General features: G+C 44.7%; 1 protein-coding gene across 2 annotated transcripts in view; it reads right to left on the reverse strand.

Annotated features, from left to right (window-relative positions):
* WWP2 (WW domain containing E3 ubiquitin protein ligase 2) overlaps nucleotides 1-26,239 on the reverse strand; it is a 149,470-nt gene that overhangs the window by 83,621 nt on the left and 39,610 nt on the right. For both annotated transcript variants that reach the window (XM_057534400.1, XM_057534399.1), the window contains exons 5-6: nucleotides 4,125-4,262; nucleotides 2,209-2,305 (exon numbers count right to left, since the gene is read on the reverse strand). In XM_057534400.1, the coding sequence (XP_057390383.1) occupies nucleotides 2,209-2,305; nucleotides 4,125-4,262 (235 nt within the window). The remainder of the gene's footprint in view (nucleotides 1-2,208; nucleotides 2,306-4,124; nucleotides 4,263-26,239) is intronic.

Here is a 26,239-nt window from a genome sequence, read left to right on the forward strand (position 1 = left end):
GGTGACCTTCGTAAATGCGGCAGCAATGGGGAAAGGGGGTTCTTAAGGATGCAGAAGAGACTGCCTTTGGGCCATACATCCAAAAGTGTTTGCTGCTGAATGGCAGCAGGTTCCATGCGAACACACAATAAATACTTAGCTGGCAGAGGCCTGTGAAAATTCAGAGGCCATGCATGGAAAATGCTGCAGTAGCTGGGCAGGCGGAGGAGGACTCCCACACGGCTTCAGCTACCTAGAAGGCAATCTGCCCGCTAACAATTAACTAGCATTGAACGTCCGCCACGTGTTACAGGCAAAAATGTGTCCGATTTTCTGTTGAAGTCTGCCTGCTGCTGTAACACTCAAGAATCCTCAACACAAACATCAGCAAAGAAGGGCTATCCAGACATGTAAAGTTCAAGGTCTATCAACTAGAGAACTTCAGAGAGCAACAAATAGGTCAAGAACTTAATTAAGTCCAAACGTTAAGAGCTGAACACTGCCCTCCAGTCCCAAATTAAGTGACATCAATTGTGTTTGACACCAATTTTCCAAGTCAGCTAAAAGACCAAGATGGTAGTTACTAACACCAGAGCTAAGAAGGCATCATTCTCAGAGTGAATGTCTGAGGTGTTCCTCTCCACCAGCTACTCACCACTGAAGAGATTTTCTTTTCCCTAGCTCTGGGCGCCAATCATGCCTTTGTTGACATAAGATTTGCCAGTTATATCGTTGGTCCTTACCCTGTGAAAGTCAACTACTTATCTCAACCTTCAAATCACTCTTCTCTGTGACTCACTAGATGAATAGTCTTCATGGTATGAGGTAATTAAGACCTTTGCAGAGGCTTGGAGAAAAGACGACAGGTAAATAGCACCCCTGCTTCTAATGATGCTATAGACAAAAGATCCAAACATCCAACCCTCTCTTGTTCCTGATGCCTGCCAAGCATCAAGACCTCACAAACCCTCAAAACAACCAAATCCAGAGAGGCTGAAGGCTGTCCTCAGAGGGGTCTTTCCAGATGTTGTGGGTATTGGCTAAAATATGCTTTGTTTCTTAAAGCATTATTCCCCCACTGCCCGGGGTTTGTTTGGGAGGATTTTTACCAGTTATTCGCCTACTCTCTGCAGATACAAACTACATTCCGTATGATTCTTTTCCTTAAAATTTCCTTAAAATGTCTGGGGATTTTGTACATTGTAATAAACAATAAAACAGGTTCCCGGGACTTCCCTGGTGGTGCAGTGGTTAAGAATCTGCCTGTCAATGCAGGGGACACGGGTTCGAGCCCTGGTCCAGGAAGATCCCACATGCCGCGGAGCAACTAAGCCCGTGCGCCACAACTACTGAGCCTGCGCTCTAGAGCCCGCGAGCCACAACACTACTGAGTCCGTGTGCCACAACTACTGAAGCCCGCGCACCTACAGCCCGTGCTCTGCAACAAGAGAAGCCACCGCAATGAGAAGCCTGCGCACTGCAACGAAGAGTAGCCCCCGCTCGCCACAACTAGAGAAAGCCCATGCACACAGCAACAAAGACCCAACGCAGCCAAAAATAAATAAATAAATAAATAAATAAATAAATAAATTTATTTTTTTAAAAAAAGCAGGTTCCCAACCTCCTCCCCATCTCTCAAATACACTTAAAACTATTCCTCTGCCTGGGAATTCAGTGACCATGGAGAGGAGTTTGCACCATTAACACAGGTATAAGATGGGAATGTCGGTAAATAAAATTAAGTCATTTGGGATGTATATAACAAGTATAATACAGGTCAGACTCTGTGTGCAGGAGGTCTTAACTAACACTCCAAAGGGAATCATGGATCACCCCCGCAAATAGAAACGTACAGACAGAAAATTTCACATACAAGGAACCACTGCTCTAAGTGTTCCTATGTGCATCCTGGAAGGATAACTGTGGCTACCGTACCTGATGCATAAAAAGCAGTCAAGCTCTGTTCAACAGTTCCTCTCAGCCAAATAACCAACTGAGTCAGTCCCAACCTTTCTCAAGGCACCCCTGACCCTTCCGAGAATCCTGAGTTTTGTATTCCTCCCTGGGCCATCTTAACATACTTGTAAGTCTTATAAGTCAGTTATAAGCTTTCTGGAAATTTCCAACCGTTTCTAACATAAATGGTTCCTCGCCGTTTCCCAACATGTTTTCAAGAGCTCTAAGCAACTTCCAGGCTCCTCCTCATTCACAAGGAGGGAGGCGTCTTACCGGGATCTCCCACCAAAGCAGTTTGTTCCGGGGGGCTGGTGCCGGTTCTCTGGAGTGACAGCCGTCCCGCTGGATTCTCTCGAAGGTGGCTGTGAACCTGGAAAAGGGATCCATCACAAAAAAGACAGACACGTTGAGAAGCTCGCACCTCTGTCTGAGATGTGGGTACAGGAACAGCGCTAACTGCATGTTTTAGAGTTACCCACCCCAGGGGGACACCAACGGTCCAGCAAGCTGCAGTCTCCAGCATGACAAGGACAGGGACGGCTGGGTGAGGTCTGATCGGGGCTGCAGAACAGAGGGGCTCAAACCTGGGAAACAGCTCTTCTTCCCCAAGACCTTCAAGAATGTCTAAGGCACTTACAAGCGTGTTGCCTTATATGTTAAATGAACCACACCCCGTGAGACAGAGGATAGATGGCTGGCCCTGCAAAGTGGAGGCAAGGAATTGGGGCATCTCTCCACATCGCAGCAACCAGAGGGCTTTTAAAAAGCCAAATCAGATTCGATCCAAATCAAATCATGATACTCTCCTGATTAAAAACCCCTCGACAGCTTTCTGCTTCTTAGGTTGAGGTTCACAATCCTTACCAAGGTCTTCGAGGCTGTGTGATCTGACTGGCCTCACCTCCCAGCCCTCTCCTTCTCGCTCCCCACGATCCAGCTGCCCTGGCTGCCTCTGTACCCACTGCAGGCCACGCTCGCTCCCACCTCAGAGCCTTTGCACGTGAGACCCCTCCACCTCTTACTCAGCCACCCCTATACCCCACACCCCCCCGCCTTGGCCTGTCCAACCTCCTCATGCTCCAGCAGGACTCAGTTTCCTCAGGGAAACCTTCCCTGGCCCCCCAATTTAGATGAGATTCCCCCTCAAGTAAAGGAATCTCATACCACCCAGTACTCTTCCTTCATAGATTTGTTCACAGTTACAGTTATATAATTATTTCTGCGTTTACTCATTTGCTATCTAACATCCCCTGCCCCTGCCAGGTAGAACACAAGCTCTAGGGAGTAGAGACCGTGTGAATTTTGCCCCTGCCGTCTGGCTAGCACCCGGTCCAAGAGCTAGTACATACCAGGTGCTCAACTGTGGATGTATGTGCTGAATGAGTGAATGATGCAGGTTTTTCTAGATGCACCAAAAGTACCCCAAGCACCATGCAGGCCAGTTGAGGGAGGACTCTCAGACGTCAAGGCCCATCCAATCACTGAGACGCCACTCAAATGCCCTTCAGATAGAATGCAAACCCCACCCACTGAAGCTACAGAAAGACTGCTTGGGGCCTGGAAGGTGCCGTAGTTACATCACGCTTAACAAGAAAAACTATGGAGAAAGCCAACCCGCTTTGGCCCTCAGACTTCATGAAGTAATTTCCTGTAGATCCAAAAGTGACTAATTTCAAACTAGATGACAAGAAACAAACCGCCCCCATTCAGGACAGAGCAGGAGACACTCTCCGGTTTCCCCGCTTCTTGCCTGTATTCAGCTAGTGTGAATCTCTGAGACACACAGTTCCCCTTTTCCAACCAAGACCGTCTCATAAAAGACCCTCTCAAGCTCTCCAGGAAGTTTAACTGGATTGGGAAGAAGAAAAACGGGCCCAAGTAACATTTAATAAAGATGTTTTATTTTACAAAGTCCGTGTGGGATGAAGACGTGTGTTTCTCTGCTCTAGAACCAAAACAACAACACGCTTACAAAGGCTTGGTATTTATTTTGGTCCTTTAACAGAAAACAATCCTTGAAAAATCATGTCCTGATTGTGATCCACGATACTAAGAAGAGTCAGGGCTGGCTGTGCAGTACCCGAACCCAGGTACCTGGTAGAGAACCAAGATCTGGGCACCTCCTCTGCCCCGCCCTGCCCCGCCCTGCCCCATCCAGGCACAGCCCTGGGGAGCAGGGCGGCACTCACCATCCGTCACGGCGCTGCCATTAGGCACGCTTCCCAGATCAACAGTCGGCCCGTCCAGGAAAATTGTCAGCTCACCACCCGAGACAACACCGCCTTTGTTCTCTGTCTGCAGGTTCAGGGTCAGCTGTGTGTTCTCCACTGTTGGACACAAAAAGCAACATGGATGGACAAAAGCAAATGCACACCGAGTTCAGATTCTGTAAGTTATAAGCTCCCACTTCACCGACACTGGCTTCCCTGGCAACTTTTTTCTACATCTTCAAACTTGTCTTGTGGCACGGAAAAAGGAACGGGAAGGAATATGCCTAATTGTCACCGCTGTATCAGGCTGCTGGGGAAGGCTGTGCTCATTTTTTTCTAAACATTTTATATCGTTAGGTTCACTAGGTAATTTCTACTTTATTTATTTGTTTGCTTATACCTGCAGGACTGTAAGAAAAGAATAAGAGATATTGACAGCATACAGAGGAAGAAAGCATTTACAAATAGCATCCCCCCACCCATAGGAAGAGGGGTGGCAAAAAGAATCGAAACAGGTCAGGAGACCCTAAGGAAACGTTATCAGGAGTCATCTCTAGATAAAGGATTTCAGGGACTTATTATTTGGGCTAAAAAGTGTTTTCTAATTTTCAATCCGGAAAATGTTTCACTTTGAAATAAGGCGGAAAAAAGTTTAAAACAACGAAAGTTCAGTACAAGCAAGTCAGCCCCATAGTTACATGGTCCTGGGTAAGTCCCACAAGGAGAGACTAGTCAACACCTGGCTCCACCAGTGAGGTGAGAAGGCAGCTCAGAGTCACCCAGCCCCTGGAACACTAGGCAAATTCAGCCCTGTGGGCGAACAAGAAACAGAACTAATTGGCACGAGGCAGAAGCACCAAACCCTAGGCGGGCTGGAAACTGCTGCACACACACCCCTGACCCCACCCACCAAGGCTGCCGCACCGAATGGCCTCCGTCCAGTTACTGCTGAGGACCCATAGCCTCCAGTTCAGAGCCGTTCAATAATTACCAAGAAAGAGCAGCGTTTATGAGGATTTCCAAAGAGTATGCAGCCCTTCCATGCCACCCCACATCTTACAAAGCCAGACCAGGAAAGTGCCACATATTCCAACCTCCTTCCCCACCCACACTATCCATCAAACCGCCACTTCATTTTCTCTCTTAGTTGCTACTGTATTATTATAAGCTGGTTTTCTAGAACAAGGCAGGGTATGTATAAATAACTACCTCCATGAGACAACCTCCCCTCACCAAAAAAGTCTGCCCTGCATCTCTCCAAGAAACAGACACAGCCCTTTAAGAACCTAGCAAAAAAAAAAAAAAGTCTCGATCAATTCAAGGATCTACTATAATAAGGTAGAAACCAGTTTTCCCTCAGGTTTTCAAGCTCTTGAAGCATCTCTCCCTCCCCTTAACCTTTCTTCCGTGTGATGGATCTCTCCAAATCCTTTTGAGTCTGCTTTCAGTCAGTTTTACTAAGGGGCTTGGTGAGTTCCAAATATTTCTATAAAAGAACACTTGTAATCTGAAAACTAGCTCCTTCAAAAGTCCAAGAGAGGGAAAGAACTGAGGCCTTTCAACCAGCACCACATGCCCGCCATGCAGATGAGCCACCTTGGAAATGGATCCTCCAGCCCTGGTCTAGCTCTCAGATGATTGCGGCCCAGCCAATGTATCGAGTGCAACCTCGTGGAAGATCCCAGGCCAGAATGCCCAGCTAAGCCGCTCCCAAAACCTGACTCACTGAAACTATGAGGTAATAAATGCTTATTTATTTATTTTTCTAAAGTCAAGGAGCACCTCCCTACTCTATCATACCGAGATCCAGGGTATAAGTCCCTAGCAGGCAGGAAAGCACAGAGGTCGAGGGCGGGTACCAGTCAGAGAGACTGCATTCAAATCTCAGTTCTATCTAGTACTACGCAGTACTACACAAATTACTTAACTTGAGCACTGGTCTCTCCATCTTGCAAAACAGGAGCAGTAAGAACACACTGTTCAGGGAACACATGTAATGAATTAAACAGCACCTGATAAGTTCCCAATAAACTGTCATTTTTATTATCTCCCTGTTGACTCTCCTGTTTTTAGGCTGAAAAATCCTGATTTCTCTCAATCTAATTTGTTCATTGTATACTTGCTCTTCTCCTGACCTTTCCAAGCCTTTTTCAGCTTTCGACAACAAACTCCAAGGTCAGCAAAAATCTTCCAAGATCACCCACATACCTATCACAAGGACGTATGGTCCTCTCGTCTTGTACCTAGGACACTTCCTAAAGGTGTCCGGTACACCACTCTCAGGAACATGCCGGCATGAGAATTCTAGAAGGGCTCCTTAATTCCCTTCTTGATATCTCAAAGCCCATCACTTTACAAAGGGAGTGTGGGTACCTTTCCCCTCCTTTCTGGAAGAATGATAATGTTCAACAGGAAGCTGGAAGAGCCCAAGGCCTCTCGCTGCTAATTTCAACCTCCTAACAGCCACGCCGCCATGGTCCTCCAACAAAGCCAGGGGCAGAGCCCACATTTTCCTCTCCATGGTCTCAACTCAAAGCTCCAGCTCAGCTCTTCTGTCTGGTTTACCTGCTCATCATGTCCAGCAGAGTCATTATATACACACAGGCTTGGAAGTTACCTGGCAACTCTTCGAGACACATCTGACCTTCGAAAAGAGCCAGTGACGGGGGAGGTTTTGTTTTTTTTTTTTCTTTAAACTAAGCTTTTGAGAACATAACCCTCTACTGTTCTATTTACTTAAAAGAGAAACAGTTCAGAGAGACCTCTATGCATCACTTCGATCGTAACCAAGTGATCGAAGTCAGCATCACTAAGAACAAGACAACCCAACACCCACATGCTTCCTGACATGACACAGGATGAAGTACACAACATCACTTTTAAAGTCTTCTTGCAAAAGCATTTAACCTGAATCCAATCAAGCCTCTAAACCTCCTTCCCAGTTTACATGAAATAAGGGGATAGAGGAATAAATTCAGTGATACCACAAGGAAGCAATCAGACCAATCCAGAATATGGGACATCCATACGGTAACCATCACAGACTCCTCGAAAAGTCAATGTCATTAAATAAATTTAAAAGGGGAGCGGGGCCAGGCAGGAAGAAGACTCTTTTAGATTTAAAGGAACATAAGTACCAAATGCCTTGCGTGAATTTTGACGAAACCTTGGTTTGCAAAATACATTCTTGGGACAATTGGAGAAATTTGCATCCAGACTGGATAGTGAATGATGTCTGAAATTACTGTTGATTTTCTTAGGTTCAGTAATGGTACTGTGGCTGTATTTAGGAATGGTCTCATTCTTGGGAGATCCAAGAGTATATTATAATGATACCTGCACTTATTCTCAAACTGTTTTGTAGGAGAATAGGCTGAAGTTTTCAGGAGTGACGTGTCACGATGTCTGCAGTTTACCTTCAAATGGTTCAGGAAGAAACACACACACACACCCACAGGCTCACACATACAGGTAAAACAAATGCAGCAAAATCTTAATAAGTGTTGGCTCTCGGTGAAGGGCATTTGGGCATTCATTGTGTTATTCTTTCAACTCTTTTGTATGTTGGAAAATCGCATGATAAAACATTGGTAAAGGGTTGTTTTTTTTTTTTTAATTGGCAAGGCTATTAAAGAATTAAACCTCTGAGAATAGAACACTCTATTATTCTCTTAAAAAACAAAAACAAAAAGAACACACCTGAGCCAGGGGAGCACTACAGTGCATAATGGGACTAAAGAAACCATTAGCTAATTGAGTGACAGACTTGAGCATACAGGGGAGGCTGAAAGGAGCAAGTGTGGCTGGAAAACATATACTGGAATCTGAGCTATAAATAGCAGCATTAGCCACCTCTCCTCTGGGGCCCTCGGGTTTCACTGCAGCAACGCCATCAACTCTACAAAGGGCCTTTCTCTTGCACCAGGTCTTCCCCCGCCTTTTCAGGCACTGCTCAAAAATCAAGAAGCTGATGAAAACATGGGTGTAGTAAGTCAAGTTCCAGAACTAGAACCAGGTTGAGCGTAGGAGGCTCACCAACCTCCCTCCACCTCATCCGGCCCTGCCCCATCTGTAATCATGCAGTCCACACGTGCGTAGCGAGCACAGACTCTTCTGGTCAGTGAGATTCAACAGGCACAGAACAGACAAAAAGCTGGGCCCCTGGGTGTTTATATTCTAGTTGGGGCAAACAGACACTAGGCAGTGTTTTTTGTTTTTCAAGTAAATTGCATAATCTGTTAGTGGCAAATGCAGTAGAAAAAAAAAAGTGAAAGGAGGGGAAGGGATGAAGAATGCTAGAGGTGGGAGGAGGGTCTGGGGTGGTGAGAAAGTCTCACCAGGAAAGTGACAACGGAGCAAAGACTTAGCGAAGGATGAGGCAGAGGAGCCACGTAAGGATCTGGAGGAAGGATACTCTAGGCAGAGAGAGAATAAGACACAGAGGCCCCAGATGGGGGCACGCCTGGCAGATCTGAGGAATGGCAGGGAGGTCAGTGTGGCTGGAGTGGATGAGGAAAGAGAGGAGCAGGAGATGAGGGTGGTAGGAAACTGGAAGCTCACAAGGAAGGCCTTGGAGCGCTGGCATGGTCGCTGGCGTTTACTCGGCGGGAGACTGGGAGCCACTGGAGGCTCGTGAGCAAGGAAGGGACGTGACTTCTGTTGCAGCGCAGTCACTCCAGCTGCAGGAGGAGCAAGAGATGAAGCAGACAAGACCAGGGAGGAAGTCACTGCAGTATTGCAGGCGGGAGCAGCTGGTGGCTTGGGCCAGGCGATGGCAGTGTCATCTGGGAGCAGGGTAGCAGAAGGGAGACTCGCCCTTTTCCCCCTTTCCAGCACGTGTTAGGAAAGCCCCATGGCTCCCCACCGAGCACACTGGTCAGTCCCCACAGGCCCACCGGGCTCTTGGAATCAAAGCTTTGGGCAAATCACAGGCAGGGGCTGCAAAAAGCACAAATGTAGAGCATGGCTGGGGGAAGTCAGATTCAATTACAACCAAGTGGAACATATATAATGAAAATATTCCGATGGCAAGAGACTTTAGTTCCTCCGAAAAAGCCAAAGTCCTGAGCTCATGCTAACTTCAGCAAATGTCCTTCTTCTCTTCTAAGTACCCACTGGTTACCAATACCTTGTTACGCTACTTTATGGAGGTCAACATACAGCAGTAGGGTTGGAGATTAGAAGCTAGGGGAAAAGAATTAGGAAAATCCTCAAGGACTGTGCCAGGAGATCCCTTTAAAAGCCAGCACACCAGAAGAGACAAGAAGACATAGCGTGCTTCCTGGTGGAAATACACACCACCTCATTAAAAAGAAAAAGATAAGAACCTGGATCAGATCAAGTCTCTAGATCTAGATCTCAACAGGTATGAGATTACAAGAAACACAGAGGGACAGAGGAACATGTTAAAACACATTTCAGGGACACAAACAGCAAAACCCAATATGTGGGAAACTACAGGACAAACTGTCCAGTTTCTTCAACAATGAATTGTAAGGGATAAAAAGAGGAAGGAGAACATATTGGTTAAAAGAGACTTAAGAAGAAATTCCCTGGCAGTCCAGTGGTTAGGATTCCGAGCTTTCACCGCCAAGGGCCCGGGTTCCATCCCTGGTTGCAGGGGGAGGGGGAGGGACTTAAGAGACTTATCAATCCTGTTTGGATCCTGATTCAAACAAACCAATGGTGGGGGGAAAATGATTTTGAAGACAGCTGGGGAAACGTTAAAAACTCTCTGAATATTTGATGAGATTAAATAATTACCATTAAGCTTCTCAGGTATGAAGCTGGTATCATGCTTATGGTTTTTAAGAGCCCTTATCTTTAAGAGATCCATATTGAAATATTTGTAAATGAAACATGTCTGAGATTTATGTGAAAATAACCCCATGGAGGATGGGGTGGGAATGGCCACCTGTAGCCCGCTGTGGATCTGAGTGATGGGCACATAGGGGTTCATGGACTATTCTTTCTACTTTTGTGTATTTTGACATTTTCCATAATAGCTTTTCTTTTTCAAGCCAGCATACCTAAAGAACAAGCAGTGACTGTAAACTAAAAAACTTACACAAATTCAATGTTACATACACATTTTGAAATATGAAAAGGTAGAAAATATACAATCCAGCTGCTTAGGGAGTAGCTCCAACAGTTATTTTCCCTTACTTCAAAGCCTCAGATTTGCAAGTGGCTTCAGTTAATAATTTCCTATTGGGAAGAGTTGTTACGTGCAACAGGGATGAGTAATATTTTTCTAAGACTTACTTTTTCCCTTTCCTGACATGGACTTTTTAATATGTTGTTTGCATATGGTACCAATAAGTATAGATAAATAGGGCATGGAAGCTGCCTTCCTCATTCCGACAGAAGAAAAAACCTACATAAACCAGAACTGCCAAACTGTGCCCCTATAATGCAATTCAGTTAAGTCCAGAAGCCCTGCCTGGACAGTTTCAATGCAGTGTATGAAGGAACTTTCTGCTTTAGAATCTTCTGTCATCACTGTCCTTCCCTGCTCTCACACCACCAAAATGTATGTGCATGTATACGCTTATATCTTTTAAGAGAAAAAAAAATTTTCTTCCTAACTCAGAATACAAATGTAAGGATTTACCTGGAAATTTGAGAAAAACAAAACAGGACACAAAGTAGGATACTTTTAAGGGAGACCAAGTGCTCTCGGGCCAAAAGTCTCAGAAGCCCGAGGAAGATGTGATTGATTTGGCCTTAACAGAGCTGTTCAGTGGAACAAACAAACCTCCTTCTTCCGGCCTCCTTCTGCCCTCAATCCCATAGGCCCATCAAAAGAAAGTGAAAATAAACAGGGCATTCATTAACAGGTCAGTGTTCATTCTACACGTAGCTGTGAAACACTGGTGCACAGAGGAACGGAACCGGAGGAAATTCCAGAAGGGCAGAGAGTAAACAGTCTCCTTTCCCTTCCCTGGCTCCCCGTTAACGCAGACACACACAGGCTGGAGGCTACCCCAGGTTTAAAGAGAACACTCTTTCACGTTCCCTTCGCAGTAAAGAAAGCCACAGGCTTCCAGGATTTACTGTTACGATGTCTCTTTGGCTTCCAACCTTAGCCAGAGCCTAACAAGAGAAAGCCTCTTCTACCAAGCTAGAAGCAGGTTGTAGACACTGGAATTCTTGTTGGGGTACCTAGGTTGACTCTGCTTCACCCACCTTCCCTCGGCCCCCATCACTCAAGCCTTGGCAGAGTCTTCCCAGAACACATGGTGTAAGGAAGCGTCTAGCTTGGCCTTGAAGCTTCTTCTGTAGGCTGCTGCTGGGAATCAACTCCAAATTAAAGTCTTGGCTGGGGCTTCCCTGGTGGTGCAGTGGTTAAGAATCCGCCTGCCAGGGCTTCCCTGGTGGCGCAGTGGTTGAAAATCTGCCTGCCAATGCAGGGGACACGGGTTCGAGCCCTGGTCTGGGAAGATCCCACATGCCGCGGAGCAACTAGGCCCGTGAGCCACAACTACTGAGCCTGTGCGTCTGGAGCCTGTGCTCCGCAACAAGAGAGGCCGCGATAGTGAGAGGCCCGCGCACCGCAATGAAGAGTGGCCCCCGCTTGCCACAACTAGAGAAAGCCCTCGCACAGAAACAAAGACCCAACACAGCCAAAAAAAACAAATAATAAGTAAATAATAAATAAATTAAAAAAAAAAAAAAAAAAAGAATCCGCCTGCCAAAGCAGGGGACACGGGTTCAAGCCCTGGTCCGGGAAGATCCCACATGCCGCGGAGCAACTAAGCCCATGCGCCACAACTACTGAGTCTGTGCTCTAGAGCCCGCGTGCCACTACTACTGAGCCCGGTCACTGCAACTACTGAAGGCCGCGCGCCTAGAGCCTGTGCTCCGCAACAAGAGAAGCCACCGCAATGAGAAGCCGCACACCACAACGAAGAGTAGCCCCCGCTCGCCACAACTAGAGAAAGCTCGCGTGCAGCAACAAAGACCCAACACAGCCAAAAATAAATAAATAAATAAAGGTTTAAAGTCTTGTTTGACTGAGGGTTGCATTAACTCCTCTAAAAATGAAAAGAGCTTCATTTTACAAAGCCAGTTTGTAAACTCTTATTTTTCTCCTTTTTTTTTTTTTTTTTAATTTTATTTATTTATTTATTTATGGCTGTGTTGGGTCTTCGTTGAGCGGGGGCCACTCTTCATCGTGGTGCGCGGGCCTCTCAATATCGCGGCCTCTTTTGTTGCAGAGCACAGGCTCCGGACGCGCAGGCTCAGCAGTTGTGGCTCACGGGCCTAGTCGCTCCGTGGCATGTGGGATCTTCCCAGACCAGGGCTCGAACCCGTGTCCCCTGAATCGGCAGGCAGATTCTCAACCACTGTGCCACCAGGGAAGCCCTTTTTCTCCTTTTTTTCTTGTGCATTCATTCAAGAAGCATTTTCTGGGCATCCCTTATGTGCCTGACACTGTGCTAGAAGATGGGTTATAATGAAGAAGGAAAATAGACATAGTCTCTGCTTTTAGGAACCCCACAAGTCAGTGGGAGAAACAGAAGTAACTAAATAATGTCACAAAGAAATGTAAAGTTGCAACTGTGAAACAGATTTCATGCAAGAGACCTTACGGTCCCATCAGTGCTGGACATTTGGCCTGGTCAGGGCATCAGGAAAAGTTTCCTGATGAACTGAAAGCTCAACTGTGATCTGAAGTTTGAGGCAAAGAGCTAGCACGTTGCAGGGTGAAGCAGGTTGGGGAAGAAGACCAGTCAGAGAGGCAGGAGGAAAGTCAGAAAGGAGTCCTGAGAAGGCAGGAAAGGGTGGGCTCCAAAGCATGGATGGAGAGTCTGCCCTTCACATGGGAGGAAGAGGGACAGCTTGCCTCCAACCACAAGAATGATGGAGGAGAGATTAGGCACATGCATCCTCGTGTCAGTACATGACAGATTCATCAGTCATGATCGTCCTTATTTCTCTTGATTCAGGGTCCCAGTGTTCTACAGTCCAAACCCCTGCAGCTACACATGCTTTTCTTCATTTACAAAAAAAAGAAAAAAAAAATGCACTGACATAGACACTTCAGAACTGGCTATTCACCTGAGTCATCTATCTAATAAGGTACATTATAGACAAAGAGTCCCTCTTGAATCAAGTGAGGGTCCCCTTCACATAGGAAACGAAAAAAAGCCTCATCTGTCTTGGTGAATCTCACTGTCTGTAAAGCTATAGCCTATTTTTAAAGTGATTTAGAGGAAATAAATACAGATCTGGGAAAGTTGCATCTTTAGGATAAACTGTCAGTTCACATTAATTACTGCGGCCTTGTCATTAGAGCTCCTCTATCCCAAGGCAGGGGTGGTCCTCATCACCCATTAATTCAGAGGATTCCTAGACTAGGCCCATCTGAGCAGCTTATCCATTCTCTGCGCCCTCAGGGAACCTCGGTGACTATACCACCTCTCCCCGTTGCACAGAATTGAGGACGTGTTTGTAAACACAGCAGAGAAAGGCTTTCAATGAACAAACCTCCTTTTCAACAGTCTTGGAATAGCGAAATCCAGGAGCCCAGCTAGAAGAGCGCTTTCATGGTTAAGGTTCTGCTTTTAAACAAATCAGCAGAGTGGAGGAATTGGATGAAGGTAGTCAAAAAGCACAAACTTCCAGTTGTAAGATAAATAAGGACCAAGGATGTGATGGGCAGCGTGGTGACTACAGTTAACACTGCTGTATGATCTACTGGAAAGATGCAAAGACAGGAAATCCTAAAAGTTCTCATCACAAGAAAAAAAACCATTTTTTTTCCTTTATTCTTTTTGTATCTATCTGAGATGATGAAGGTTAACTAAACTTATTGTGGTAATCACTTCGCAATAAAAAAAAATTCCCCCTTTTAAAAAATGGCTTTTGAAAAATTACAAATTTCAAATGAGTGAAATATTATGCCACAATTAAGATTTGGATTAATGATTATGAAGAGTGAACAACATGGAATATCATTTACACTACAATGTTAATTCTAAAAAAAACAAGAACATGAAGTTATAAAAAGCACCCTATTATTAAAACCCTGTAAAAATAAGTATGTAAAGGGGCAAAGAAATAAATGAAGCAGAGAAAATAAGTTGTGTTTGAAGAGTCAGATTATGAAATAAAGGTTTCACTTTTAAAATTTCCATTATCTGCACAGTGAATATGTATTTTTTCTCAATTTCCAATATCAGTTACACATGTATACAGAAGTGTTTACAAATGAAATGACATGATACCTAAGATTTGCTTTCAAATACATCCCCAAAAAGTGGGGGCTAGAGATGAAAGACAACTGGACACGTGGTCCTCATTGTTCAAAGTGGGTAATGGATACAGGATGATTCAGTCATTATATGATTCTCTCTACTTTTATCTACCTTTGAAACTTTCTATAATAAAAAGTTTAAAAATTTCCCCATTTATGCTATATAATATTTGCTCCACAATAAATAACATTAACTTACAATTTTTTAAACAACATGCTTATTATAAAAAATTCAAGCAGAAATTCAAAATATGAAAAAAAAAAAAGAGATTCAAAATATGATGTAAGCACACACATTCCAAACCGTTTCCCCATGACATAGGTCACTGTCGTCAACTTTGTATGAAGTCATCAGACTTGCAAACACCAGCACAAAAACACACGTATAAACTACACATGCAAACGTGAATTCACCCTGGGCCCACAAGTTGTGCCCTTTGACTTGTAAAGTATCCTAAGAATCTTTAAAAATATATACAGAAGCAATCTATCTGTTGAGGAGGGTTTTAGGATTGAGGGAGCAGCACGTTCTAAGGGAATTCAGCCTTTACCACAATGTCCCCGGCTCCAAAAGAATGAATTCATGTAATACACGTGGAAATAAACATGAATCAGTTAATTAAGAGCGGGAGGGAGAGAAGACACAGACATCATATTCTGAGAACTGCGTGCCTTGCTGTCCTGTACATAATAAACAGCATCCCCCAGGCCGGGCCTGACGCCAAGGTGAAAATCTCCGCTCTGTACCTGACCGTGGCACTGACCGCACCACGCGTCTAACTGTGGCACTCTTACTCTGATCCAGGATCGCTTTCCCTCCCAACTCACCACTCTCCTACAAGAGTAGGTCTCCTGCTCTAAGAAAAATGCTCCTAGAATCCCAGAAGACCGAAGGAAAAGAGGAAATCATGTACTCCGATGAGCTAAAACGAGGTCTGATCTTCGTGTGACCCCAGCAGCCGCGGTGTCTCCCCTGAAGAACCTGGGAGACTGGACGGGCAGGCAGGCGGGAGCCACTCTCAGGGAACTGGCACAAGGAAGAGGCCCCGTCATCACATGCAATGCTTCAGGGTTGGTTTTTTTTCTGGCAAGCGGAAGGAAACTGCTCATATCCAGGCAACGGTCTCATTTTCCTATCTCCAGACTGAGATGTGCTGGGAGTGTAAATGACACACCAGATCTCATATGTTAAAATGATAACATTTGGTATATATTGGACTAAAGAAAATAGATCACTAAAACGAATTTCCCGTTTATTTCTGTTTTTACTTTCTCTAATGTGGCTACTAGAAAACTTTCAATGGTGTCTGTGGCTCACATCACATCTCTACTGGACAGCGCTGCTTGGGCGCCTCCTCCCTGCCGTTTTTGGTCATAATCTTGAGCAGCTGTCTGCCCAGGCCCGGCCGGCCCCGGGGGCCTTCTCTGTGTAATTTGACTGAACTAAGCTTTTTCCTGCCTCCAAGCTTCCTTCAGCCTGGAATGCTTTTCTCCTTGTTGGCCTGGACAATCGCTTGTCATCCTTCTGCAGTCCTGGTGTCACTTCCTCGGGGAAGCCTTCCTTGACACCCCCTGACCCCAGTCTAGGTTAAGTCCTGAATGATGTACTCCCAGAGCACCCTGCACTTTCCTCCATCGTATCTGTCACAACTGGAACAGTCTGCACCAGTTATCTGTCCAACGTCTGTCCGCTTTCCTCTCTAGATCCTAAATTCCGAGACTGTCTGCCTTAGTTCACGGCTGCATCTCCGGCATCTAGCCCAGTGCTCAAAGGGATTTACTGTGCAAATGCTGGTAAATAAACTTCACACCCACCCTGCCCCCACCCCCGACCCCGCCGCAGGCCCCTCTCACAACCGTAAGAAAATGCCCGATAGAAAAGAAGGAAATTTCCTGTCACACAAAACCCTGATCCAACACTGACAAATTCATAAGTCTAAAAAGAAAAAAAAAAAAAAAAAAAGAAAGAAAGAAAAGAGGGGAAAACTGTCGGACCAAATACTATGGATTAAAATGCAAAAGTTTTCAATATACCATTAGAAAAAGAAAAAGTGGGACAGCCTCAGCCAGCGTTCATGTTTTGAGGGGTGGAATCACTCTTTGTTCAAATAGGCATTCCCACGAGGCTGACGGCCCTCCAAAGCCAGTAAGTTTACAGAACACTCTGGAGGCGGCCTTAAACCCCAGGCCACACTGAGGCAGCCACGTACAGGGGATGGCTTTCCTGACAGAAAGCTTTTCTTCTTTTTTCAAGTGAGGTTTCACAAGGCAGCCTCTCAGCCGGTGACACAGAGAGCAGGTCTGTTTTACCCTGCGTTGCAGGGGCCTGTGTGTTTACTTTCGAGACTGCTGGCTAAAAGGACCTTTTCTTTCGACCAGCTCTCCACTGACACCAAAGCTGCGAGCTGGGACCAGCTGTAACTTTGAGAAGCTGGGGGTCTGGGGTCGGGGGAGGGGGTGGCTGTTGGCTTCTTCAGAAATTCCTTGAGGTTCTGGCTTGGCCGTATCTGCCTGAGGTGCACAATGATGGAAAGCAACACACAGGGAGCTTTTCAGAGACTATTAAAGATGGTTTTAAATCCCAATGCCTGGCATCTGGTGCCAATCAAGGAAGCAGTAGTCACTGATACAACTGCAACTGGATGGAGGTAAAATGAAACAAAGGCTTGCATTTGGAGGCTGGGGACGGATTCTGCCTGATGCTTCCCCAGAGAGGGCACCCAGCACTACCTTGGTCCTACCTCTGCCTCAGCGGTCAGCCACGACACTGGCCACAAAAACCACAGCCACATAAAAAGATGTTCATCCTCACTAATCGAACTAAATATGTATATTATATATTTACTAATATCATATTATTACATTACATTGTATAATATCATATTATGTTATGCTATATATTATATTATATTATATTATATTATATTATTAGTATCTTCTTTGTGTTCTGGGCACAGGAGTGAGGAGATGTACAAGAGTTAACAAAAACCAAACAGTGCCTGCCCCCATGGAGCTCACATTCTAGTTGTAGAGGCCTATAAGCCAGATAAATAAACAAAATATATATATACTATATGGGGATACTGCTAAAAAGAAAATAAAGCAGGGAAAGGAATAGGGAATGTTGTGCAGGGAGGAACTGAAATTAAGGTGGTTTGGTCAGGGCCACATGTATGATTCCATTTGTATAAAGTGTCCAGAAAAGGCAAATCTACAGAGACAGGAAGCAGCTTAGTGGTTGCCAGGGGCTGGGGGTGGGAACAGGAGCTAAGTGAGCAGGAGGGATCTTACTGAGGTGGTGGGAAAGTTCACGGTGATGTTGCACACCTTGGTAAAATTTAAAAAAAACAATCACTGAATTGATCAGGGAAGCCCTCACTGAGGTGACATCTGAGTGGGCTGGAAGGGGGTGAGGGAGAAAGGCAGGAGGACACACAAGGAGGAAATATTTTGGGAAGAAGGTCAGGGCGGTGCAAAGGCCCTGAGGCAAGAGCAGCAGTGGGTTGGAGGAAGAGCACACAGGCCTGTGGGCAGAAGGCGGTTTGGTGAGGGTGGAATGATTGAGATGGGGTAACAGAGAGGTGACAGAAAGATCAGGGAAGGCTTTTTAGGCCATTTGGGAAGGACTTCAGTTTTTACTTTTAGTGAGAAAGGCAACCACTGGAGGAGTGATGTGATTTGACTTATGGGTTAGATCATTCTGGCTGCTGGGCTCAAAAATGAAGTGTAGGGAGACAAAGGCAGATGATGCCGGGAGACCAGTTAGGAGGCCTTTGCCTCCTGAGTCGAGAAGTGGTGGTGAGGTGGACATGGGTGACGGCAGCTGTCAGGGTGAGAAACAGTCAGTTCCTCGAAGGTATCTTGAAGGTAATGAGGGCAGGACATGTTGATGGACCGAGCGTGTGTTGTAACAGAAAGAGTGGCGTCAAGGAGGACACCCAGGTTTTCAGCCTGTGCAACACCAAATCTCCATCTCCGTTGCCTGAGATGGAAAGCTGATAGCTCAGCTTTTAACATGTTAATTCCAGGATGCTGATTAGACATCTAGAAACACGGTCTCAGGTTGCCCGGAGAAAGGCCCAGGGTGCAAGTCATAGGTGAACGGACCAAATGTAAAGCCGTGAGGCTGGATGAGATCGTGAAAGGAAGAGGTATAAATTAACAAGTGGATGCAGGACTAAGCCCACTTGGGGTATCCCAATGCTTCTGGACCAGCGAGGAGAAAACCAGCAAAGGAGACTGGAAAAGAGTGACTGGAAAGATAGACAGAACACCAGCCGGGCGTGGTGTCCTGAAAACCAAGTGAAAAGAGTAGGTCAAGGAGGAGGGATGGATTCCTTGTATCCAGTCTGCAAGGCAAGTGAGTTGGAAATGAGAACTGACCCTGGATGGAGTCACACGGAGGTGACCGGAGACCTGGTACAGCATTTGCAGCAAGGCAGCAAGGACAAAAGGTTACCCAGGAGTTCCTCAAGAAGGAAAGGGAAAAAAAAAAAAAAAGAAGGAAAGGGAGAGGAGAAAAGAAAAGAGATGCAAATTAAAATAACAAAGAGAAATCACTGTCGCAGCTGAACAGACTGGCAGAGGTTAAAAGACTGGCAATGCCCAGCGCCACTGGGGGTAAGGGAAACAAGTACACGTGCACACACACGGTGGGTTGTGTGAACGGGTCCAGTCTTTGCAGCAGACCCAGGCCACGGATATCACAAAACTTGCAGCGTGCCTGCCTTTTGACCCAGCAATGCATGCCTAGGAATTTACTACCCTAAGGGAAAAAAAGGACAGGAGAACAAAGATATCATTACAAGAATTTACTGAAAAGTCTTGCTTGTAGTAGTAAAGACGCAGAAATGGCCAACAATAAAAGATCTGTTAAACTATGGTGCATTCATACCAAAAAACTGCTGCTGTAGCCATTAAAAGGATCTAGTTTCATTGAGGTAGAAAAACTGGGTGGAAAAAAAGCAAGTTATAAAGCAATATGTAGAGTGAGTTCCCAGTTTGGGGAAAAAGTTAGACACTCACACATACATACATATATATATATATATATATATATATATATATGATTGACATATGATATATGATTGACATACCCCCAAAAAGCTGAGTTGATATATAACAAAATATTAACCGGGTTAGCTCTGAATAAAAAAATTTCCATGTACCTTCTCAATTTTGCTGTGAACCCTAAAATTGCTCTAAAAAACTGCCTCTAAAAAATGCATACATTCATTGGAGTTCATAATAACAGAACAAGATTTGCTAGCTTTGTGGGGGGAAAAAGAAGAATTTCCAGTGATTTTTAACCTTCTCCTTCTTTGGAAGGCAGTATATGCAGAGGGTGCAGGCAAAGGCCCTGAGACCAAAAAGGCCTGGGTTAAATCCCAACTCTGCCACCACCTACTGTGTGATCTTGGGCGAGTTACATAACATCTGCCTATTTCCTCATCAAAGGGGATGGCAGTACAACCTACATTATAGGTATGCAGGAGGATTAAATGGAAAGAATAGATATAGACATAGATAGATAGATAGATAGATAGAGATCAAGAATTCAGAATAATGCCTGGTACATACTTAGCACTCGCAATGTTCTTTGTCTTTTTTTTCAATAAGCATAAAACAACAATAATAATCAGAAAAATAACAGTAACATTTTCGGTTTTAGGAGCATACGTTGCTTTTATTATCAGAAAAAATATTAATAGTCAGCCTCCCCCGCCACATATCCACATGCTCCATATTCTCAGATACAACCAAGTGTGGATCAAAAATATTCAGGAAAAAAAAAATTCCAGAAAATTCCCAAAAGCAAACTTTGAACTTGCTGTGCTCCAGCAACTATTTACAAAGCACTTACATTGTATTGGGTATTATAGGTAATCTAGAGATAATTTAAAGTATACGGGGGTATGTACATAGGTAATATGCAAATACTATGCTATTTTATATAAGGGACTTGAGCATCTGCGGATTGTGGTATGGGGGGGGGGGGCGCATCCCAGAGATACAATTATACTATTTTCAATTTGGGGAACAAGAGAGAATTTCTCAGAAATCTTCTGTGAGTATTCCATGAGACTGAAATAACTAGGTCTTAGTGGTTTACCAGGTTCATAAAAGTAACTACTTGGCTATGCAGAACTGGTTTGGCCATTCTCCCATCAGGCCTAATCAAGGCACTGGAGTTTGTAGCTATGCCCTAAATAAGAGCTCCCTACCAGCTTACAGGACTGTCACATCCTGCCTTTCACTTTTGTCTCTTGCCCGCCTCCTCCTCATCTGAAGAAACAGTGAATAATTTCTCAAACTTAAATTTAAAATTGTTTTTAACTTAGGAGCAATTTTTAAAAATTTTTTCTCTTCTCCCTCTGACTCAGGTTCCAAGGATCAGTGGTTTATTTCTCTTTCAGTTGAAAAACTGGAAAAACTGTGTGGTGTTTACTTTAAAATAAATGCATGCACTGTCTGTCAGGCCTGCCTCCTTGAGATGCATGGCCCACCCACCAGAACACTCCATCCTCATGGAAGAGGGAGGGAGGTGGTGCAGCCCTCGTGACTGGCCTATCTGTTCTTGGAACATAAAGTGCAGTAACAACCCTCTGCTTACAAGATTTTTAAATAAATAGGGAGCTGTTTGCTTTTTCTCCCTCTCTCATTTTTCTTTTTTTTTTTTTATATCTGGGAGACACACATGGGGAAAGAAAACAGACACGCATAGAAAACGAAGAGCATAAGCAAAAAGCTTTTCGAAGGTACTTCATTTTTTTTTTTTTTTAAATCTGATGTCTAATCTTTTTTTTTTTTTTTTTAATTTTTATTTATTTATTTATTTATTTATGGCTGTGTTGGGTCTTCGTTTCTGTGCGAGGGCTTTCTCTAGTTGTGGCAAGCGGGGGCCACTCTTCATCGCGGTGCGCGGGCCTCTCACTATCGCGGCCTCTCTTGTTGCGGAGCACAGGCTCCAGACGCGCAGGCTCAGTAATTGTGGCTCACGGGCCCAGTTGCTCCGCGGCATGTGGGATCTTCCCAGACCAGGGCTCGAACCCATGTCCCCTGTATTGGCAGGCAGATTCTCAACCACTGCACCACCAGGGAAGCCCCCGAAGGTACTTCATTTTTCACAGTGGTCTGAGTACAGCAATTCTCTAACCGCCTCCTGTGCGTATAGAAATGAGTAAATATGTGGATGACGGTGAGAGCCAGGGTTCTCGTGTGGAAAGGAGGAAAGTTAGGAAGAACTCTGTGGGGTTGAATTAGAATTGGAGATTTCAGCATGAACTCATCACCTTGAATATACAGACACAGAATAGATATTTATGTGTGTGTGTGTATACATAAAGTCTTTCAGGAAAAATGAAGGCTCAAGAGCCAAGAAAGTTTTGAAGAAAAAGAGCAGTGAGGGGACTTCCCTTATGGTCCAGTGGTAAAGAATCCGCCTTCCAATGCAGGGGACACAGGTTCAATCCCTGGTTGGGGAACTAAGATCCCACATTCCGCGGGGCAACTAAGCCTGCACGCCAGAGCTCACGCACCTCAACAAGAGAGCCCGCGTGCCACAAACTGCAGAGCCCACACGTTCTGGAACCCCGCGCGCCACAACTAGAGGGAAGCCCGAGTGCGGCAATGAAGAACAACGAAAGATCTTGCATGCCTCAACGAAGATCCCGCATGCTGCAACTAAGACCCAACGCAGCCAAAAAAATAAAAATTAAAAAAAAAAAAGCAGTGAGAAGCGGTATGTCCAACCTGATACTGCCACTCCCTCTAGTGAAAACAGTGACACCGTAAAACCCATAAGGAAAAAATACAACTAGATCCTTGGCCTACACCATACACCAAAAAAAACTCCAGATTGCTTAAAGGGTTAAACGTTTAAAAACTAAATAAAGAAAACCAGCACAAGTGTTAGTGTAAGGAAGATATCTAACTGTATTTTTTCCCAAGTGGTAACTCAGTGGTTCTAAGACTTGAACCGGCATCAGAATGCCCTGGAGCATTTGTTAAAACACATATTGCTGGGCCCCATCCCCAGGTTTTCTGATTCTGTAGGACTGGGAGAGGGCCTGAGAATTTATGTTTCTAATATGTTTCCAGGTGACGCCTATGCTGCTGATCTGGACACCACACTTTGAAAACCACTGGGTTAACCAATGGTCCCAATTTGTTCACCTTTCTTTACTGATTTTAAATGCCACCTTTATCACATAGTAAATTCTATCTATGTTGGATGATGTTTGGAAAAAAATATATGATGGGACATGTCAAAAGGATACAGGAGCAAGCTTGAAGAGGCATCCACTGGCCAAACCAGGGATAATTTGAGCATCAAAATAATGGCAGTAATAAATTATAACCCATGCGTAAAATAAGAATCCATGAGTTGAGACTGATAATACATACCTACATAAAGGGAAAAGAAAAGCTCTTCCTTGCAGCAGTATGCCAACTAATAAATGTAGAAGGAATGACTAAATTGGAAAAACAATTTTGCGACCATCAGAATATTAAGTGATTCAGACAAAAATCATTAATGAATGCAAAACTAGTAGGTGAAGGTGTGATGAGGAACAGATATTTACATAGTCTCAAAGTATGGTATCTCCCCATAAAAAACTTCTTAGTTATAAAGAGAAAATAGTCATTTTACAGTGGAGAACCTGGCAGACACAACCCTAACCCAAGGGTCAAAGTTCACATTATCAATAATGAAACAAGCTGAGTTGTGTGCCCCCTGATCTGACACACTGAGAAGGACGCAACATCGCTTCTGGAATGCTCCTGCCAAAAATGTGTAGTACTCTGAATCCAAACTGAGGAGATTCTACAAAAAAGACAGCCTGAACTCTTTAACAATGACAGTGTCATCAAAGACAAAAATAGGCTGAGGAACTGACCCCAGATTTAAGGACAACCAAATGTAATGCACAATCTTGCATGGGATCCTGGAAACCACCTGAAGTGCATTTTTGCAACAATTAGAAAATACGAATTATGTAACAATACTGTAAAAATGTTAGATTTCTTGATTAGGTTCTTTATAGTGGTTAGGCAAGATAATATCCTTCTTAGGAAATACACATTTAAATATTCAGGGATAAAGACGTATAAGATTTATAATTTAAAATGATTCGGCAAATCACCATACATGCATATACAGACATACAGACGATGTTAAGGCAAATGCATCAAAATATCACCACATGGATGAAGAGTATAGGGGAGTTCTTTGTCCTAGCCTTGTAACTTGTCTCTGAATTTGAAATTATTTTAAAATAAAGAAGTTTGGATTTTTTTTTTAATCTACTTCAAGCCATATTTCCCTCCTTGAAAGCAGAACAATCTGGCAGTGCCAAGATCTGCAGTGTTGATGAGTCCAGCTACTAGAGAGGAGAGCTACAAGAGAAAAGTGGGTCTCAGCTCCTATCTGCTACCAAGCTAGAAAGAAATGAAGATCATCCAGTGCGCGGGTACGGATGAAACATGCTGGTGACTACTGGGGGATGGGGATTATGTTTGAAAATTCCCCTAATAAAAAGGTTTTTAGGGCTTCCCTGGTGGCGCAGTGGTTGAGAATTTGCCTGCCAATGCAGGGGACACGGGTTCGAGCCCTGGTCTGGGAAGATCCCACATGCCGCGGAGCAACTAGACCCGTGAGCCACAACTACTGAGCCTGCGCGTCTGGAGCCTGTGCTCTGCAACAAGAGAGGCCGCGACAGTGAGAGGCCCGTGCACCGCGATGAAGAGTGGCCCCCGCTTGCCACAACTAGAGAAAGCCCTCGCACAGAAACGAAGACCCAACACAGCCAAAAATAATAAATAAATAAATAAATAAAAATTAAAAAAAAAAAAAAAAAGGTTTTTAAAGATCGGTATTCAGGGGACTTCCCTGGTGGCCCAGTGGCTAAGACTCTGTGCTCCCAATGGACGGGGCTGGGGTTCGATCCCTGGTCAGGGAACTAGACCCCACCTGCCGCAACTAAGAGTTCGCATGCCGCAACTAAAGATTTTCCAGGCAGCAACAAAGATCCCACGTGCTGCAACTAAGACCCAGCGGAGATAAATTAATTAATTAATTAATTAATTAATTTTAAATTGGTATTCATTCAATTTTTTTAAAAATAAAAATTTTTTTTTTTAAAAGCATTGGTTCTTGCTTCGGGGACTTAATATTTTTTTTAAGATTTATTTATTTTTATTTTTATTTTTATTTTTATTTTATTTTATTTATTTTTTCTTTATTTTTTGGCTGCGTCGGGTCTTAGGTGCGGTACACAGGATCTTCATTGCGGCATGAGGGATTTTTTGTTGCAGCTCGCGTGCTTGTCTCTAGTTGTGGCATGTGGGTTTTCTCTCTCTAGTTGTGGTGCATGGCCTCTGTAGTTTGCAGCATGCAGGCCCTCTAGTTGTGGTGTGCAGGCTCAGTAGTTGTGGCGCACGGGCTTAGTTGCCCCGCAGCATGTGGGATCTTAGTGCCCCGACCAGAGATCGAACCCCTGTTCCCTGCATTGGAAGGCAGATTCTTTACCACTGGACCACCAGGGAAGTCCCAAAAAAATAAATTTTAAGAAAAGCAATAGTCAAACTCAAAAGCTGGCTTCCACACAGAGATGACTAGAACCATCCGTAAGAGCCAAACCAGGACTTTTGGTCAAGTCCTCTGTGCAGCCACAGTCAGGTCAATGTCCCTGCGGAGTCCGCCAAGGCTGACCACTATGTAACCGCCGGACTTGAGTAAAACCCTCCACTGCAGCATCCCTCGGCCAGGGGGAGGCAGGAAACATCCGCTGGGTCTCCCAGTCAACCTCCAAGTCCACCCAGGGGAAAACAAGGGAGCAAATGAAAGAATGATGTCCCATGGAGCAGAAAAACACCAGGTGGGGCAACCGCTACCCGTCACTGCCTTTCCCAGGAAAAGTGGTTTCAGGAAGACCCGGCCACAATGAGAGGAGTCACCTCACCTACTGTGACCCACTACCCTACGAAACCGTATTCATACTTAGACACCACTCTGGAAACATTTCCCGCCCAGCAGCTCCCCAAGGAGAGCAGGCTCCAAGACCGTGGTGCTGAAAAATGTCCCATGTTAATAATGGCCTCCCCACTCCACACCCGCAAAGCTTTTGCATTTGTCCAGTCTTAGAATTCTCTCTTGGAACACCCTCAGGGCTGCCTCCCATTTAGGCAAGGAGGTCCCATATCAGGAAACTGGGTCTCTGCTGTCCATCTCTGGGACTTGTACCTCCCAATCTTTGGGAAGGAAAGTATCAGAGGAGACAGAATAATAACTACCATTACTACTACTACTACTACTATAGTACGAACATGTGTCACATACTGTTGTTAGCTCACTTAATCTCAAAACAATATTTTACAGACAAGGAAACAGAAGCACTGAGAAGTTAAGTGTCTGATGTACAAAGTTGGTAGAATCAGGATTCAAACCCCGGGAGCCCGACTCCAGAGTCTACATGTTCTTAACCACTTTTCTACATGACAGATTTGCAATCATCAGAAACAGCCTTGCTCTATACAGAAGGCTTTAGGAAACACAGCCAGAATATTATCTATATTGTCATCCTAGATTTGTTTTTCTAAGAAAAAGCAGCCCACTGCCCAAATTTTCCATCAGATTCGGATCTGATGTGCCTCACTACTCAACCCAGCCACACACTCAAAGTGCTAAGGCTGGTGTCAGCAAGAGCACCAGAAGCTGCAGCCACTGCCACAAGCAACACAGCCCCTGGGAGCCATAGGAAACATCCTCCTGAATCACTCTGGGCTCAAAGAGAAAATCACAAGAGCAATTACAAAAAAGGAGCAGAACACA

Source organism: Balaenoptera acutorostrata, chromosome 19 (genome assembly GCF_949987535.1).
Source record: "Balaenoptera acutorostrata chromosome 19, mBalAcu1.1, whole genome shotgun sequence".
Taxonomy (NCBI): domain Eukaryota; kingdom Metazoa; phylum Chordata; class Mammalia; order Artiodactyla; family Balaenopteridae; genus Balaenoptera; species Balaenoptera acutorostrata.